This window comes from Cetorhinus maximus, chromosome 6 (genome assembly GCF_964194155.1).
Source record: "Cetorhinus maximus chromosome 6, sCetMax3.hap1.1, whole genome shotgun sequence".
Classification (NCBI taxonomy): Eukaryota; Metazoa; Chordata; class Chondrichthyes; order Lamniformes; family Cetorhinidae; genus Cetorhinus; species Cetorhinus maximus.
The window spans coordinates 9,214,798-9,234,436 of NC_135884.1; the positions used below are offsets into that span (position 1 = coordinate 9,214,798).

At 43.0% G+C, this 19,639-nt stretch overlaps 1 protein-coding gene across 2 annotated transcripts in view; it reads left to right on the forward strand.

The window, feature by feature from the left end:
- The window catches only part of LOC144681510 (rab GDP dissociation inhibitor alpha), a 62,186-nt gene extending 42,840 nt beyond the window's left edge, over positions 1-19,346 (forward strand). For both annotated transcript variants that reach the window (XM_078543149.1, XM_078543150.1), the window contains exons 6-11: positions 1,016-1,147; positions 1,980-2,079; positions 11,265-11,436; positions 11,856-12,000; positions 14,038-14,092; positions 15,434-19,346. In XM_078543149.1, coding sequence (XP_078399275.1) covers positions 1,016-1,147; positions 1,980-2,079; positions 11,265-11,436; positions 11,856-12,000; positions 14,038-14,092; positions 15,434-15,583 — 754 coding nt within the window. In that variant the 3' untranslated portion in view covers positions 15,584-19,346. The remainder of the gene's footprint in view (positions 1-1,015; positions 1,148-1,979; positions 2,080-11,264; positions 11,437-11,855; positions 12,001-14,037; positions 14,093-15,433) is intronic.
- The last annotated feature ends 293 nt before the right edge of the window (positions 19,347-19,639 follow it).

Here is a 19,639-nt window from a genome sequence, read left to right on the forward strand (position 1 = left end):
CCTAACATCTTTGGCCAAGAACTTGCTTCAAAGCTCTAGCAGATGCTAACTGCAAAGTTAAATTTGAGGAACTGACTTTTTTCCCTGAGACTTAGTATAATGGAGGATGCCAATAGTCCAAATGTTTCACATTTTAAAAATTTGTTCATGGGATGTGGGCATCATTGATGGGCAATAAGCATTTATTGCCCATCCCTAATTGCCCTTGTCCAGAGGGCATTTAACAGTCAACCACATTGTTGTGGGTCTGGAGTCACAAGGACGACAGATTTCCTTCCCTAAAGGACATGAGTGAACCAGATGACAATTTTAAGACTTTTAATTCCAGATTTTTATTGAATTCAAATTTCACCATCTGAATTATTGAATTCAAATTTCACCATCTGCTGTGGTGGGATTTGTGCCCGGGACCCCAGAGCATTACCCTGTGTCTCTCAAATACTATTCCGCTAGCAATACCACTATGCCACTGTCTCCCTGCTAGTTGAAGTGTGAGAATAGCTACACAGCGGTATTAATTATTGTGATAAAGTGCTGATGTACGTTACGCTGAGAGAGAGAGAGAGAGAGAGAGAGAGAGCCTGAGAGTTTGAACCTGAAACCAGGAGTTTGAACGCAATTATCCTCCTTGTGACATACTGGAAGCAGTGATGCATTGTTTAATGTACTGTCCACTGGAAAGATGTTAAACTGAGGCCTTGTCTGCCTATTCAGATGGCTGTGAAAGGTCATACAACACACATATTATAGAGCAGGAATTCTCCTAATGCCCTAGTCAACATTATCTCTTAACCAACAACCAAAGACTTGGGGGCACTGGCATTAATTAAAATGTATTGACTAAATCAGCACTGATCAGAGGCCATGCCTGGGATCCTTCTGGCCTGTTGGTGTCTCATCAACTATTACATTTAACCACTAACTTATTAAGGGTACAAACACTTTATTTTTGAAAGGAGACTGGTGGAATTTTGTGATTTGGAAAGGTATCTGACCTGTTCCTTTCTGTTCCTAGTTACTTGGACCAACCATGTCTGGATGCCATCAATCGCATTAAATTGTACAGTGAGTCATTGGCACGGTACAGCAAGAGTCCCTACCTCTATCCTCTCTATGGACTGGGAGAGCTGCCACAAGGCTTTGCTAGGTAATGGATGTATCTGTGTGATGTGTTAAATTTGCTGGCCAGGTTGTTCATTCCTTTATATGGGCATCACTGAACTGTGATAGCCTCTCCTGTAACTGCATGCTTCTACCACCAGATGGTACTACCAACCCCCTCCATACCCATGACCACAAGATTGTCACTGGTGGCAAACCAGGTCTGCCCTGATTTTCCATCAACAAAGCCAGTGCAAAATTCACTTGTTTTATTTTAAATAATACCCTCATTCATATTTTTTTCAACTTTGTTTTTGGTGGTGTTTTTCTGCTGCAGGAACAACTCTTCTACTTCTAGCACCTAGAAGTATCGGCGCTGAGCGGACTGGGTCTAGAAAAACCAAAACTTTCATGAATTCAGCAAGTTCTCCATGTACTGCTCTAATAATATTTGAGCCCAACTTCAAGAGTATTCTCATGAGGAGTATGACATTTATATTTTTAAAGTCAGTGATATTTGATAATTTAGTACCTTGATATGGCCAAATATGTACAGCTCAGTGTTGTGGATCCCTAACCCAGTCGTACCTGGTCAACATTGTCTAAGATGCTTTCACATGCAATTCTTAAAAGGCAACCAGAATGCGGAGATTCTCATGCCATTATCCTGTGCTAGATATTCACTGACGTCAAATGGTAGGGCAAAGTGGAGCTTATACCATCTAATGCCAATGTTGGTATAACATCCTGAGACTGTAGTGATAGATGTTAGGATGTTGGTGGGTAATCCTGTACTTGGTCTATTAGACCACACGAATGAGCTATTTCTCAGAAGCTGGAGTCTGATATTTCTTTGTTTCTCATCCTTTCTTTACCAGACTGAGTGCTATCTATGGAGGCACTTACATGCTGAACAAACCAGTGGATGAAATTGTGTTTGAGAAGGGACGTGTGGTGGGTGTCAAGTCAGACGGAGAGGTAAGTCTGGCTTGTATGGCGTGAAGCTGTACCAGAACCCTTTAAAGACTAGATTAACAAGATTTTGGGGCCATAAATACAAGACAGTCAATATTTATTCCAATAAGGAATTCAGGAGAAGCTGCTTTACTCCGATTGGTTAGAATGTGGAACCACATGGAGTAGTTGAGGCAAATACATAGAATATATCACAGACACAGGCCATTCAACCCAACTTGTCCATTTATGCTCCTCATGAGCCTCCTATTTTAAAAAAAATTTATTCATGCGATGTGGCCGTCGCTGGCTAGGACAGCACTTATTGCACACCCCTAATTGCCCGTTACAGTAACGACACTTCTGGGTGCTTCCTTGGCTATGGGTCATTTTGGGATATCCTGAGGTGGTGAAAAGCGCAATATAAATGCAAGTCATTGTTTTCCCCCCCTATCCCTCTTCATCTAAGCTTATCAGCCTAATCTTCCAGAATAACTTGGATGCCTTGAAGGGGAAGTTAAATAAGAACACTGGGGAAGAAAATAGGTGGATAGGATTAAATGAAGTAGGGTGGGAGGAAGCTCATGTGCAGCAGAAACACACGGATATAAAACAGTTGGGTCAAATGGCCTATTTCTCTGCTATAAATTTTATGTAAGCTGAGTAAAGGAAAAAATGAAGGCAGCAAAACATGCTACTGAGATGTGAAGCTTGAAACAAATGTCTCCACAAGAACAAAAGAAGAATGTCATTGGCTTTGATCACCCTAGAAAGCTGATACAAAATGGAGGATACTGTGGTTCTCTTACCAGCTGGTTTGGCTCAGTAGTACCACTCTTCTGAATACGAAGGTTTTCAGTTCAGTTTAAGTCCCACTCCAGAATGTGAGCAATCTAGAGCTTTTTCTTTTATTCTTAAAACACACCCTTCACTATTTTAACCACGTAGGTTATCAGTTTTTCGAAAAAAAATTTCTCCTTGTTAACTTTTTGCATTGCATCTCCATCCTGCTCCCTGCATTCTTTGTTCACTCCATGTAAAGATCATTATTTTCCTGTTGCTCGATCCTGTTTTCAAGTTTATGTTTGTTTCTGCTTCCAACTATCTTCTGTTTTTAATTCCAATCGTTTTAAAACCTGCAACTTGTCCCAAAGCTTTTTAAATGATCTCTGCTGTAAATTGATCCCTTAACCTTCAGAGGATCTTTTCCAGGATTCTGCTACTAGAAAATGTGAGAGAGCAGTATGGATTGATTTTTCTCTTCCAATTGCCAGTTATTAGGTTGAAGGGCCTTGATTGACCTCAACAGCACAGTTGAGATGAAATTGGGTAATTACTGATGTGCATCCTCACCGTACACTCCTCCTGTTAACTTTCTAAATGGATACAATTGCAAAATGGTCACGGTAAAGGTAGAAATTGCCGATGGTAAAAGGTCTAGGTCCATCTGGTCCCCTTCTATCATTTTGTAAGTTGCACAATATGATTAATGGAGCTCTTCACTAATCAAAGCAATCAATACCTAACAATTAGACTACAACAGACTTAGACATGTGGTGAAGAAAATCCTCAGTGGTGGAGTGCTTTGAGAACCATGGGTCCAAGTTAGCTGTCCCTCCTTAGCATGTCGCATGTGCCATATGAAAGAGCTTGTAGCGCCTTTCACGACCATGGGACATCCCAAAGTGTTTTACAGTCATTTAAATGCTTATGAGCTGTGGACACTGTTGTAAATGTAGAAAATTGCAAAGATGTCTCAAGTTAGTCATGGACTGTATCAAAATATTCTAAAGAAAAATCTACCTAATTTTCATTTGAGCGAATCAATACTCTGCTTCTGTTGTTTCCAAAGGAGGCCACTTCCACCACTCCAAAAGCAACTGGGAAGAATTTGAAATGTAATGGTCTTTAAACAAGTGAAAATGAGGAGGATGGAAAAAGAACAAAGTGCCAGGCAATGGAAGCTCAGGGTCATGCTTGCAGATTGAATGGAGGTGTTCCACAAGGCAGTCAGCCAATCTGTGTTTGGTCTCTCCAATGCAGAGCAAACCGCAATTTGAGCAGCAAATACAGAATACTAAATTGAAAGCATGTTCCTGAGCTCCTGGTCACCTGTCATTTTAATTCTCCATCTTGCTCTCTTGCTGACCTCACACACGGATGGCAGAGAGCAATGAAGTTCAACTTTAGCTCAGGGAATGAAACCGGATGGACCACTTGGCATCGAGCTAGGCACTGGAAATGACAACGGCAAACTCAGTCCTTTTGACCCTGCAGAGTCCTCCTTACTAACACCTGGGGGCTAGTGACAAAATTGGGAGAGCGATCTCACAGACTAGTCTGACATTCACGGAATCATATTTTACAAATAGTGTCCCAGACATCACCATCGCTGTCCCTGGGTATGTCCTGACTTATCGCCAGGACAAACCCAGCAGTGGTGGCGGCACAGTGGTATGCAGTGGGGGGGGAGTTGCCCTGGGAGTCCTCAACATCTACTCTGGACCCCAGGAAGTCTCATGGCATCAGGTCAAACATGGGCAAGGAAACCTCCTGCTGATTACCACGTACTGCCCTCCCTCAGCTGATGAATCCGTGCTCCTCCATGTTGAGCACCACTTGGAGGAAGCACTGAGGGTGGCAAGGGTGCAGAATGTATTCTGAGTGGGGGACTTCAATATCCACCACCAAGAGCGGCTCAGTAGCACCACTGCTGACCGAGCTGGCCGAGTCCTAAAGGACATAACTCCTAGACTGGGTCTGCAGCAGGTGGAGAGGGAACGAACAAAAGGGAAAAACGTACTTGACCTCATCCTCATCAACCTGCCTGCCGCAGATGCATCTGTCCATGACGGTATTGGTAGGAGTGACCACCGCACATTCCTAGTGGAGATGAAGTCCTGCACTCCATCATGATGTGTGGCGCTACCACTGTGCTAAATGGGATAGATTTTGAACAGATCTAGCAACTTGGGCATCCATGAGGTGCTGTGGGCCATCAGCAACAGCAGAATTGTACTCGAACACAATTTGTAACCTCATGGCCTGGCATATCCCCCACTCTACCCTTACCATCAAGCAAGGGGATCAACCCTGGTTCAATGAAGAGTGCAGCAGGGCATGCCAGGAGCAGCACAAGGCATACTAAAAAATGAGGTGTTAACCTGGTGAAGCTACAACACGAGGCTACTTGCATGCCAAACAGCATAAGCAACAAGAGATAGACAGACCTAAGTCATCCCACAACTAACACATCAGATCTAAGCTCTGCAGTCCTGCCACATTCTGCCGTGAATGGTGGTGGACAATTAACCAGCTCACTGGAGGAGGAAGCTCCACAAATATCCCCATCCTCAATGATGGGGGAGCCCAGCACATTAGTGCAAAAGATAAGGCTGAAGCATTTGCTACAATATTGAGCCAGAGGTGCTGACTAGATGATCCATCATGGCCTCCTATGGGGGACCCAGCTTCTAGTTGCCAGTCTTCAGCCAATTCAGTTCACTCCACGTGATATCAGGAAACGGCTGAAGGCACTGGATACTGCAAAGGCTATGGGGCCTGACAATATTCCGGAAATAGCACTGAAGACTTGTGCTCCAGGACTTGCCGTGCCCCTAGCCTTGCTGTTTCAGTACAGCTACAACAACTGGCATCTACCCGGCTATGTGGAAAATTGCTCAGGTATGCCCTGTACACAAAAGCAGGACAAACCCAACTGGCCAATTACTGCCCCATCAGTTTAATCTCAGTAGTCAGTAAAGTAATGGAAGGGGTCATCAACAGTGCTATCAAGCGGCACTTGCTCAGCAGTAACCTGCTCACTGACGCCCGGTTTGGGTTCCGCCAGGGCCGCTCAGCTCCTGACCTCGAAACAGCCTTGGTTTAAAGACGGACAAAAGAGCTGAACTCCAGAGGTGAGGTGAGAGTGACTGCCCTTGACATCAAGGCTGCATTTGACTGAGTGTGGCATCAAGGAACCCTAGAGAAACTGGAGTCAATGGGAATCAGGGGAAAACTCTGAAAACTGGTTGGAGTCATACCTGGCACAAAGGAAGGTGGTTGTGGTTGTTGGAGGTCAGTCATCTCAGCTCCAGGACATCACTGCAGGAGTTCCTCAGGGTAGTGTCCTCAACCCAACCATCTTCGGCTGCTTCATCAATGGCCTTCCTTCCGACATAAGGTTTTTAAAAATTTATTCACGAGATGTGGGCTTCGCTGGCTAGGTCAGAAGTGGGGATGTTCGCTGATGATTGTACAATATTCAGCACCATTCACGACTCCTCAGATATTGAAGCAGTCAATGTCCAAATTCAGCAAGACCTGGACAATATCTAAGCTTGGGCTGACGTGTGGCACAAATGTTACTTGCCACTTAAGTGCCAGGCAAAGACCATCACCCTTGAGGTTCAATGGCATTACCATCGCTGAATCCCCCACTACCAACATCCTGGGGTTTACCATTGACCAGAAACTGAACTAGACTAGCCATATAAATCACAGAATCAGACAGTGCAGGAGAGGCCCTTCGGCCCATCGAGTCTGCACTGACACGTGAGAAACACCTGACCTACCTACCTAATCCCATTTACCAGCACTCGGCCCATAGCCTTGAATGTTATGACGTGCCAAGTGCTCATCCAGATACTTTTTAAAGGATGTGAGGCAACCCGCCTCCACCCTCCCAGGCAGTGCATTCCAGACCATCACCGCCCTCTGGGTAAAAAAGTTTTTCCTCACATCCCCCTTAAACCTCCTGCCCCTCACCTTGATGTCCCCTTGTGACTGACCCTTCAACTAAGGGGAACAGCTGTTCCCTATCCACCCTGTCCATGCCCCTCATAATCTTGTACACCTTGATCAGGTCGCCCCTCAGTCTTCTCTGCTCCAGCGAAAACAACCCAAGTCTATCCAACCTCTCTTCATAACTTAAATGTTTCATCCCAGGCAACATCCTAGTGAATCTTCTCTGCACTCCCTTCAGTGCAATCACATCCTTCCTATAATGTGGCGACCAGAATTGCACACAGTACTCCAGCTATGGCCTCACCAAGATTCCATACAACTCCAACATGACCTCCCTACTTTTGTAATCTATGCCACAATTGATAAAGGCAAGTGTCCCATATGCCTTTTTCACCACCCCACTAACATGCCCCTCCACCTTCAGAGATCTATGGACACACACGCCAAGGTCCCTTTGTTCATCAGAACTTCCTAGTGTCATGCCGTTCATTGAATACTTCCTTGTCAAATTACTCCTTCCAAAGTGTATCACCTCACACTTTTCAGGCTTAAATTCCATCTGCCACTTTTCTGCCCATTTGACCATCCCGTCTATATCTTCCTGTAGCCTAAGACATTCAACTTCACTGTTAACCACCCAGCTAATTTTTGTGTCATCCGCAAACTTACTAATCCTACCCCCCACATAATCATTTATGTCGTTTATATAAATGACAAATAATAGGGGACCGAGCACAGATTCCTGTGGTATGCCACTGGACACTGGCTTCCAGTCACTAAAGCATCCTTCTGTCATCACCCTCTGTCTCCTACAACTAAGCCAATTTTGAATCCACCTTATCAAATTATCATGTATCCCATGTGCATTTGCCGCCTTTATAAGTTTCCCATGTGGGACCTTGTCAAAGGCTTTGCTGAAATCCATATAAACTACATCAACTGCACTACCCTCATCTACACACCTGGTCACCTCCTCAAAAAATTCAATCAAATTTGTTAGGCCTGACCTCTCTCTGACAAAGCCATGCTGACTATCCCTGATCAAACCTTGCCTCTCCAAGTGGAGATGGATTCTCTCCTTCAGAATTTTCTCCAATAGTTTTCCTACCACTGACGTGAGACTCACTGGGCTGTAGTTCCCTGGCTTATCTCTACATCCCTTCTTAAATAGCGGAACCACATTAGCTGTTCTCCAGTCCTCTGGCACCTCCCCCGTGGCCAGAGAGGAATTAAAAATTTGGGTCAGAGCCCCTGCGATCTCCTCCCTCAGCAGTCTGGGACACAAAGCATCTGGACCTAGAGATTTGTCCACTTTTAAGCCTGCCAACACCTCCAACACCTTGTCACTCCCTATATCAATTTGCTTAAGAACCTTGCAGTCTCTCTCCCTGAGTTCGATACCTTCATCCTCATTCTCTTGGGTGAAGATAGATGTGAAGTATTCATTCAACACTCTAGCGATGTCCTCTGGCTCCACCCATAGATTGCCCCCTTGGTCCCTTATTGGCCCAACTCTTTCCCTGGTTATCCTCTTCCCATTGATATACTTATAGAATACCTTGGGATTTTCCCTACTTTTACCGGCCAGAGCTTTCTCATATCCCCTGTTTGCTCTCCTAATTGCTTTCTTAAGCTGCACCCTGCACTTTCTGTACTCCACTAATGCCTCCGCTGATTTGCTTCCCTTGTACCTGCTAAAAGCCTCTCTTTTCCTTCTCATCGTAACCTGAATATCGCTGGTCATCCATGGTTCTCTGGGCTTGTTACTCCTTCCTATCACCCTAGAGGGAACATGTTGAGCCTGTACCCTCCCCATTTCCTTTCTGTACGCCCCCCACTGCTCCTCTGTAGATTTACCCACAAGTAGCTGTTCCCAGTCTACCTTGGCCAGATCCTGCCTTATTTTACTAAAATCCACTCTTCCCCCAATCCAAAACATTTTTTTGCAACTTGTCTATTTCATTGTCCATAACAAACTTTTATACTGTACCATGTTGTGGTCACTATCACTAAAATGCTCGCCCGCCACCACCTCAGCCACCTGTCTGGCTTCATTCCCCAGAATTAGGTCCAGCACTGCGCTGTCCCTTGTTGGACCCTCTACATATTGACCTAAAAAGTTCTCCTGTACACATTTCAAGAAATCCACTCCATCCAAGCCCTTAACACTATGTTGTCCCAATTAATGTTGGGAATGTTGAAATCACCTAATATAATTAGCCTATTGTTATTGTTTTTACACACCTCCGCAAATTGTGCACATATTTGCTCCTCAATTTCCCGCTGACTATCTAAGGGGTCTATAATAAACACCTAACAATGCGGCTGCCCCTTTTTTATTCCTAAACTCTACCCACAAAGCTTCATTCGATGCCCCCTCCAAGATATCATCTCTCCTTACTGCAGTAACTGACTCCTTAACTAATAATGCAATGCCTACTCCTCTTTTACCCCCTCCCCTGTCTCGCCTGAATATTCTGTATCCTGGAATGTTGAGCTGCCTATCCTGCTCCTCCCTCAACCATGTCTCAGTGATGGCTACTATATCACAATTCCACGTGTCAATCCTCATCCTTAACTCATCCGTTTTACCTGTAATACTCCTGGCATTACAGTAGAGGCCATCCAACCTTGCCTTACTCCCTTGAAGCTTAATGCAGCTGTACGCCCTCTGACTTGATTGTTTTACTGTATTATGATGTGTCCCTATTCTGCTAACATTCTGTGTCCTCTCCCCCTGCCGAATTAGTTTAAACTCCTCCCATCAGCACTAGCAAACCCACCCACAAGGATGTTAGTCCCGCTCTGGTTCAGATGTGGACCGTCCCGCTTGTACCACCTTCCCCAGAAACAGTCCCAGTGATCCAGGAATCTAAAACCCTCCCTCCTGCACCAACTCTCAAGCCCACGTATTCATCTGCGCTATTCTCCGATTTCTGAGCTTGCTAGCACGTGGCACTAGGAGTAAATACTGTGGCTTTAAGAAGAAGTCAGAGGCTAGGAATCCTGCAGCGAATAACTCACCTCTTGACTCCCCAAAGCCTGTCCACCATCTACAAGGCACAAATCAGGAGTGTGATGGAATATTGTTCACTTGCCTGGATGAGTGCAGCTCCCACAACACTCAAGAAGTTTGACACTGTCCAGGGCCAAGCACTCTGCTTGATTGGCACCACATCCACAGCACCTTTGAAACCCATGACCACTACCGTCTATAAGGACAAGGGCAGTAGATAGATGGGAACACCACCACCTGGAAGTTCCTCTCTAAGTCACTCATCATCTTGACTTGGAAATATATTGTTGTTCCTTCACTGTCACTGGGTCAAATTCCTGGAACTCCCTTCCTAAAAGCACTATGAATGTATCTACACCAATGGACTGCAGCGGTTCAAGAAGGCAGCTCACCACCTTCTCCAAGGCAATTAGGATTGGGCAATAAAAGCTGGCCCAGCCAGCCAAGCCCACATCCTGTGAATGAATTAAAAATCGCTTTCGATTAGGCACTCTACAACCTTCCGATCTCAACGTTGAGTTCAGCAATTTCAGGCAACTTTAGAAAATGCCGATTTTAAAAAGAAAAAAACGCCTCAATGGTATTTTTTTTAAAAAAAAGGAAGGTGTCCATGATGTATTTCCTGCAGTGGAAAGTGCACATTGCACGTGCGTCGCCTGCATGTAGGTTTGTTGCTGTGATTTAATTCCTGATCTCCGTCGACCTCCACTTTCAAGTAAAGTAATGTAAGTGTGACAAATTTTACATTGTTCTTGTTTTATTGCTTCTAAAGTTTCTCTTTAAATTTATTAAAAACATTTTTTTTGCCTCTGATCCTTTTATACATGTCAAATTTTAGGATGGCTGGAGCCTATCTAATGCACCCCTGTTGTAAAGTATATTTGTTGATTGTGATTTTTGCCATTTGCGAGGTTTTGCGGGAACGTAACCCCATGCAAGTGGCGGAACTTTATTCCCATTCCCCGCCCCCCCCCCAACCCCACCTTTAACTTGAAACCTATTACATTTCTAACTTGTCCTAGTTCTGATTTAAGGTCACATTAACCCTGTTTCACTCTCCACAGATGCCTGATATGGCTGCGTATTTCCAACATTTTCTGTTTTTATTTCAGATTACAGAATCTGCAGTATTTTACTTTTTTATTTGTAGTGTGTTCTGTTCTGCAGTGAACAAGGCAGTGTTGGGTTCAATTCTCTCCTTTCAGGAAGGTGGAATTTACATTCATTTAATTTTCGATTGTAGGGGAAAGGGCACTGTTGGGGAAGTACGATCATCCTCAAATAAGATTGTTTAGTTTTTTTCTTGTTTTATATATCTTGTAACTTTTAAATGAAAACTTAATGTTCATTTACAGGGGCATCTGGCTTAGGGGCCTAATTCTGGATCACCAACTGGCAAATCATTATTTCAGGTCTTTAATTTTTTTTCCTCTTTTTACATTTACAGACAGCTCGTTGCAAGCAGCTGATCTGTGACCCCAGCTACGTACCCAGCCGGGTAAAGAAGGTTGGAAAGGTCATAAGGGTCATCTGCATCCTCAGCCATCCAATCAAAAGCACTAGTGATTGTAATTCCTGCCAGATCATCATTCCGCAGATGCAAGTCAACAGGAAGTCAGGTAATGCATGATATTTTAAGTAACATACATTAAATTTTGTATGAGGGAAAGGGAATTGAGTAGATCAGGTAGAGTCCTTGGCATCACCAATAGATCTTAAACAAATATTGAAAGTGCAGCAAAAAGCTCCTTTGACGCAATACATTCATTGTGTGATACTGAGGATGTCAACCAGCTTCAGTGGAATCCTTGTGTGCAACAGTCTTCTATTGCTCCCTGTCTATGCTCACGCATGAGGATTGGATATCTGAGCAAGTCTCAGGACTGTCAACGCCTGGAGAATTGCACTCCAGCAGAATTGAAAGTCATCCAAAAAGGAAGGCAAAAAGGGGGTCACTACAGGCTTTGGGAATGGTAATGATGCAATTTTGCTGTGTTAATTTTCTTCAGACATGTAAACAGATAAATTCTTCTTTCAGACATCTACGTTTGCATCATGTCATATGCACACAATGTGGCAGCTGAAGGAAAGTACATCGCCATTGTCAGCACCACTGTGGAGACCAACAGCCCTGAGAAGGAGGTTCAGCCAGCGCTCGAGCTTCTAGCGCCGATTGACAAATCGTATGGCACTTTCAGTATCATTTCATATCAATTATCATTTTATATCTATAAGGATGAATGCATCCTTAAGGATAATGCAGTCACTCTTGCATAGCATCGCACAGTATTTATAGTGCATAAACAGGCCATTCACCTTAAGAGGGTCATGATAGTGTTTCTGCTCTACACGAGCCTCCTCCCATCCTTCTTCATTAAGCCCTATTAACATTTCCTTCTGTTATTTTATTCCTCGTGTTTATCTTGCATATGCTTGCATTGGAGGCAGTCCAGAGAAGGTTCACGAGGTTGATTCCTGGGGTGAAGGGAGGGTTATGAGAAAAAGTTGGACCCATGCTCATTGGAGTTTGGTCAAATGAGAGGTGATCTCATTGAAACATGTAAGATTCTGAGGGGGCTTGACAGGGTAGATGCTAAGAGGATGTTTACCCTCACGAGGGAATCTAGAACTAGGGGGTGCAGTTTCATAAGGGGCTGCCCATTTAAGATGAAGATGAGGAGGAATCTCTTCTCTTAGAGGATTATAAATCTTTGAAAATCTCTACCCCGGAGAGCTGTGGAGACTGAGTCATTGCCTTTTTCAGCCTTGAATACGTTCAGATTTTTGAACCATAAAGCAGTCAATGATTATGAGGGAAGAAAAATCAAAAATGTCTTTAGGCACTACATACTGATGACTGGAGAAATGCCTCTGGAGGCCTAGGGATAGGCACTACTCAATTGCCCAAATAGGCCAAGTAAGGGAAAACACAGGCCATTTTGGTTTGTTAAATGTTTTTAATTATAGGCATTGATGCTAGGGGCATTTGGTCTATCAATGCAGGAAGAGCCTACAGTTCCTGAGTTCACTGACACACACCCACTCCTAGTCATGGTATGAAGGAGCTGGATTTTATGGACCCCCCCGCCCCACATCAGTGTATTTGAAGGCAAGGGGATAAAATTAAAGTGAGTGGCCTTCTCCACCGCCTTCCTGCCCACCTCTGACGTGTGTCTTATGCTACGGGTCAGGCAGCCTGCTCTCCCTTAGGCCTATTGAGGCCCTTAGGCCCTTAAGTGACCAATTAATGGCTACTTATTGTGTGTGACAGAGGAAGGTGGAGGTAAGGCAGGCAGCCCAGCAGTGTGGGCTGCAATCTGGCATGAAGGGGCATGGCACCTCCCTCTGGGGGTCCCCTGTGCCCATCAGAGGCACCCTCCTTTCAAGATCATACCCTCCATTTAACCCTCCCCCCATCCCCCCTTCCCCCCCTGGCCTCTGAAACCCAGCCTCCCAACCATTGGCTGCTGCTCAATCCTGGCACTGCTGGGACTACAGAGCTGCTGGCCAATCATATTGGCTGGCAGCTGTCTCGGGTTGAATTTCCTCCCACAGCCCTGAAATAATTTGAGGCTGCTCCCAACGTAATATCGCTGCAGGCCAGCCAGGTTTCAGGTGGGCGGGCTGGTGAGCCTGCCAGCTGACTCTTTGGTTGGGGGACGGGTGCATGGGAAGTGTGGTGCCCTGTAAAATCCAGCCCCAGTTGTCTCTTGACTCTACTGGCGCTTTGACTCTACTGGCCGATTTTAACGGCACGGAAGGAGGCCATTCGGCCCATCATGACTGCACCCGCTCTCCAAATGAGGAGTATGACCTGGTGCTAATGCTACGCCTTTTCCCCATACCCCTGCACATTGTTGCATCTTCCTGTGTTATCTCTCTCTCTCTCTCTCCCTCCCCCCCTCCTTCTCTCGTTGCTTAGCTTAAAACTTGGACTAATAAATCACCACAAAATTTGTCTTGTTTTGCAATTAGGGTTGCTAACCATCCACTTTGCCAGCCCTCCCTATATGCTGAAATCCATCTCTAGTTCAGATGGATAGAAATTATGCTATTCTGATAGGCCACAGACATTACACAATAGCTCTGTTTCTCTCTCCACAGATCCTGTCTGATCTGAGTATTTCCAGCAATTTTTGTTTTTATTTCCTGTATGTTTTGGTTTCTTAATTAACTTAGATTGTGAAAGCCAATAATTTGAGTTTTATCTGCTGTTCCAGATTTGTCTCAATCAGTGATTTGTACCAACCAACGGATGATGGAAAAACAAGTCAGGTAGGGGACTGATAACGACATGAATGACATTGGGTTTATTTATAGTGTTTTACATGCGTTGCAGTTACAAATTGAGAAGACGCAGAATATCTTGGAACTCCATTGCCAATCATAATGCTAATGGGAATTTATCAATTTTAAGTGGGTTGGCATTACAATCGGAAAATTAAGCGCATATATGTCAGGCCCCCCACCCCCCTGCCAGCCAATGAAGCTGTTTCTGATTAATGGGTCTTCACAGCCTCTGTTGCCCTTCCCGAAACATTGTAGCATTGAAACGACAGGTTCAATGAGACCTGCAGATACCTGCAGAGCTGTAATTGGTGCTGCCCCATGGGCAACCGACTGAAGACTTATCTGTAACTGTCCAAAAAACAGATGGTGTTGGTTTTTCTTCTTCTGCCGGAAGGATTTGGACATTACACCCAGTCAAGATCCATCAAAAATTGTTCAGCTGAGGCAGGCAGATTGTCAATTTTGAAAATAAAACCATCAATTGAGAAGTCACAGATATCTGGTCACCTGTTTTTAATCATGTGTTAAGTGGAAACATTGCATTGATGGTGAAAAGCACAGGATGCTGGTGTGCTAATACCCTGTGGCATGGGACTGAGTTGCAGACTCTGCCCTGTGCTTTTCTTTTAGCTAGGTTCATGCTCTCAGTTGGATTATGTGGGAGAGGTTGTCAACAAAAGGATTTAGAAACCATGAAATGGGCCATTCTCAGAGGGAAAATAAACATCCCCATCCAAGTTATTTTGACTTCTTGGGTGACTTCGTCATTCATCCATGCCAATGGATGCAAAACTTTGCTTCAAATTGCAGCAGCAATAGGATACTAAATCAAAACAAAACAGTGTTGCAGTTCCCTTCCAGCGACCAAGGTGTTGAAATTTTTCTCATGATCGAAAGATTGCTCAGTAGCTGTGAAGAGGAAACTGATTTTAATTGACTTGCAGTCTTGTGAAATAGCCCAGGTTTATTCATAAATCTTTCTCTAATTTTGAAACAATTTAAGCAAATTTTGAGAGCTTTGACATTAACTATGAATCGATCGTAGCTGAGGTAAACCCAATAGTGCAAAGGTGAGGCACACACTTTGCAGCAGCAATTTCTGATCTGCCCTGGAGGAAGTGCGGACTACAGGCCAAGCCTTTCCTTGTGGAAAGGTACATTTGTGTTACTCTTGCACATTTCACACTTGGCTTACGAGCCATTGCAGCGAGTTGCTGTCTTTGCCACATGAAGCAGGGATATAAGACAAAAAAGAGAACATGGGATGGGGAGGGGAGTAGCAAAGAATGCTTTCTCTAAATGTTTGTTCTTGGATTTTACTTACAGATTTTTATCTCGAGTTCTTATGATGCCACCACCCACTTTGAGACAACTTGTGACGACATAAAAAGCATTTACAAGCGAATGACAGGCACGGACTTCGACTTTGAGAACATGAAGCGCAAACAGAATGATGTGTTTGGAGATGATGCATAGTAGTCATACACTCGGTTGTGTTTTGTTCCTTCACAGCACTTTCATATGAGAAAACTGATGGAACTATTAGTGAGTTAGATTTCAACTTCCAGAGATACGTACAGTTGTCCAAAGAAACAGCCACCTCTTCATTTTAATTTGTTTTTCAAATGTTATATATTTTTCTTATTTGGTGGGGGCGGGTGGTGTGGTTGCAAGGCAAAGAGACAAGACTTCACAGCCCAACCTGGCATGCGTGGTCTGCACTAAAATTCTGATAAAATTCTGCGCACTTGGCAAGTTTGTCATAACGGTGCTTCTATTATAGTGAGATTGGTTTCAAGGCCTATCTGTATGATGATTTTAAGTCTCATTTTCACCACATGCCCACTCTTTGCATGTGAATAAAATTTATCACTTCCTGTTAGTGTAAACCAGAGGGTTTCTGCAAACAGCTCTAGCTGTAAATTTTTCATTCCACCACCCACATCCGTCATGCATTGTTGTGAAGGTGGATCAACATACCATCCATCTTATTTTTCTGGTGGTATAAATGGAGAGGTAATTCTATTAATATGTGTAATGTTCTTGATCAGTGTTCGGAAGACCTCCTAAGTTTGTGACTGTATTTATTAAAAAAAAAATTCATAAATCACTAATTTAAGGCCTCTGGAGATCTGTACAACCCCCTTCCCATCTGCACAGATTATAACAACAAGTACAGCAAGCAGATATTGGCAAGGAGCATCACTGCTTTGTAATATTGGGACCAGTCCTCTTGATGCCTTTAGTGATTTGACACAGGCTAGTAATTTTTTTAACTTTTAGCTTTGCTTAAACTTGAGGCTTTGCAGGCACAGCACAGATGAGTCAGCGATGGGAGGGAAGAGCTTTCAGGAATGAATGGAGCAGCTAGGAGGGCTCTTCTTTCTTGAAGAGTGACCTCTGAGGTGACTATCTAAAGATACACATGTTACTTAAGACAGAAACCATAAATCCAAAATAACATTTTTGAACATTGGATTTATTTTAAGAAACATTTTATGTAAAGGGATGTGGAAGGAAATGTTAAAATCCTAAAATCAAACCTATCTTGTGATTAGGGAACAGACAGTCTGCTAAATATTTGTAAACAGTAAACTTATTGATGCTCCTTCCTTTTCCTGTTATCGTCTTCATGACACTGTCTGCTAAATAGCACCTAATTGTGTGTATTTTTGTTTATGTCCACTTTTGTGGAATCAAGTCCCCACTAAAGTATTTGAGCCTGCATCAACTAACACTGCCAAAAGAAAGCCAGCAAGGTAAATGCCTAGTTGGGACTTGAACACGGGGATGGGTTTGGACTGAGGTGATTCAGTACACTGTAGGACACAATGATCTGCCCATCCGATGGGAGGGTGAGCTTATTATCTGGAAGGTAGCGTGCTAGGATTGAATGATGTGACAGTGGATAAATCTTGGGAGTTTTGCTTAATTATCCTTGAAGATCAGGCAGTATTTTTACAAGATTTACTTTCAGGTAATTGGCTCCCATTCAATGGTAGACCAGACTATATCCTATATGAGGAGTCCTCATGGGACAAACAGCCTCCTCGTTTCTGTATTTTCTTACTTGCATTTTCTAACTCTTCAAAACGAAATTAAATGAATCTGACTCGGCAACGGTTGTAAATGTATTTCACTATAATTTGAGATATAGCCTGTCAAATTGTCACTAAACTAATCTTTCCTGAATACCAAAAGAGCAGCAAAAAACATTGCACAGAACAACCGACCAGTCTCCTACAAAACGTCACAGGTTCGAGAATTGATCCCTTAAGAGTTTATATTATACATTTCTCATGGGAAAGTGCAAGTAGATTTATTTTAATTATAAAGGTTTTAAGTAGCTTCTATATTATGAGACTCAACTGGATTTTAGTCAATGTTGTGTACAGAGTTCACTTCTTAGTACCTCATCTTACATTGAAAGTACTGCCTTGTAGCTAGGTGCTTAAATTTCAGTTGCGGTGGATACACCTTATATATGTAAACTTAAGATTCTTTATTTCTTCAATGGAATAAAACTGGACATGCAGTCAGCAGATAAACTTAACTTTATTTGTACATGCAGAACAGTTAATCCAGCAGTGAAATGCCAGTCAATTCAATTGTTTGTGTTGCCACTCGTGGTAGCTGTGCACATGTGAAAAGCAAATTACTGTGATTCATTGTCCACTTCTAATTGTTAAGGTTATCTCTGCATCCAGTGTTGGTCAACTGTTTTGATTGATTTAATTCCCAGGATGTCTGCTGTTCAGCTACCTAAACTAAGCAGAGCTTTAGTTGTTACTGTCTAGTTATTTTAAATGACCATAATCAATTTTATTCCCATTAGATTACATCACTGTAGCATTCTTATAAACTTTGCACTTAGCAAGTAATGTATTTTTCTTTCTTGCTCCACCTTCACTTTCGGGAACCCCATGACAATAGATTGGCAAGAAACAGAGTGCTTATCAAGAATTATGTCAGAGTAAGGGGAAGTACTGAGTGGAGTCCCTTGGGGCTTGGTAGTGGAACCATAATATTTTTAATTTACACCAATGACCTGGATTCAGAAAACTTGATGCAAAGTATTCAGTTTTTGTTGATAATACCAAATGAGGAGTGCAGTGGGATTGGAGGAGATGGCTTAGAAATTACAATGATTTGGACAAGATACGTAAGTGAGCAGAGTAATTGGAGGTACTATTTAATGTATTTCCAAGTCATGGAGCTGATGGAAGATGATAATCATTTCAATTATGGAGGCTGCGAGCAGTGTTTGAACGTTCACAACGAACTCCATGTTCTACACTCAAGAACAACAACTTAGCCACCATGGCTGCAACTAATTGCATAAATTAAATGGATAAGGAACCTAGACGTTTTGGTAAATTTGATGCTAAACGTGCCCAGCAAATGCAGGTCGACAACGCTAATAGGGTGTTCAAGGACATAACCAAAGAATACAGATCAGAGGAGGAAATTATTAAATTCTGTAGTGCTCTGGCCATACTCCTTAGTGCTGACAATTCAGACTCAGTAATGAGTGAGACATCTGGTAGAAGTGCAAAACTAGTTTGCAAAAAAAGAGGCGCAAGGCTATTTTTCCCCCTAGTGTTCAGGGTTGAGTTTTGAGCAAATATCAGAAGGGTATCAGCTTTATAGCTTGGAAAAGTGTGTGAGATGATCTTATATGGATACACAAGATTGTTGAGAACAGAAATTTAACTCAATATTACTTTAAATTTAAACTGTGAGAATAGAACACAGGTTCAAATTAGGATAAGGTAATTTTACGACCAGGAAATTGTTCTACAGTGTTTAACAAGTGGAATAAGCTTCCAGGTAGAAACATTTGGCTATTACACCAGGGAATCCTGTTTGATGGGTGAATTAAGATGTGCACTTCGTCATCTGAAATTGTGAAAGTGGCAGCTAAACATTGTACACATAGGGATACTGAATACTCTGGACTGATTTTTATTGGTGGGGTTTATAGGAGTGTAATAGGGCATTTATTAACTGATGTATGGAAGATACAAGAGGCTTTGTTTTTTGTGGATGAATTATCTGTAAAAGATGTTTTTCATGTACATAACTTGTGACCAACCACTTGTGTAGCTGGTTTTGAAAGTTTACAATATACCACAAGGAAAGGATTTTTGACATTTATTACCTGGTAATTCAACATGTGGTTGAGTTGGTTGCTTAAACTTACTGCCACCCTTACATTAAAAAGTTTAGGTTTCTTTAATGGATCAGTGCCACACTCCTGATTAACAGGGTATTGAGGGGAAGATAATTTTATGGAAAGGCCTCCAATATGTCAAAAGGTCAAGCTTGCCATTTTCCAAATTAAATGGTGAGATCCTGTGAGATGGAACAGTACTGATGTTTAGATTCTCGATGTGTCCTACTCAACTTAGTCTATCAAAAATGCCAATTAGATTTTGGAACTCTATTAGCTACTCAAAAGTCTCGTGCATCCATGTTATTCTACACTGAAGCTTTGGTGATCAGAAAGGCCTCACTTCATCTTCTAAGCAA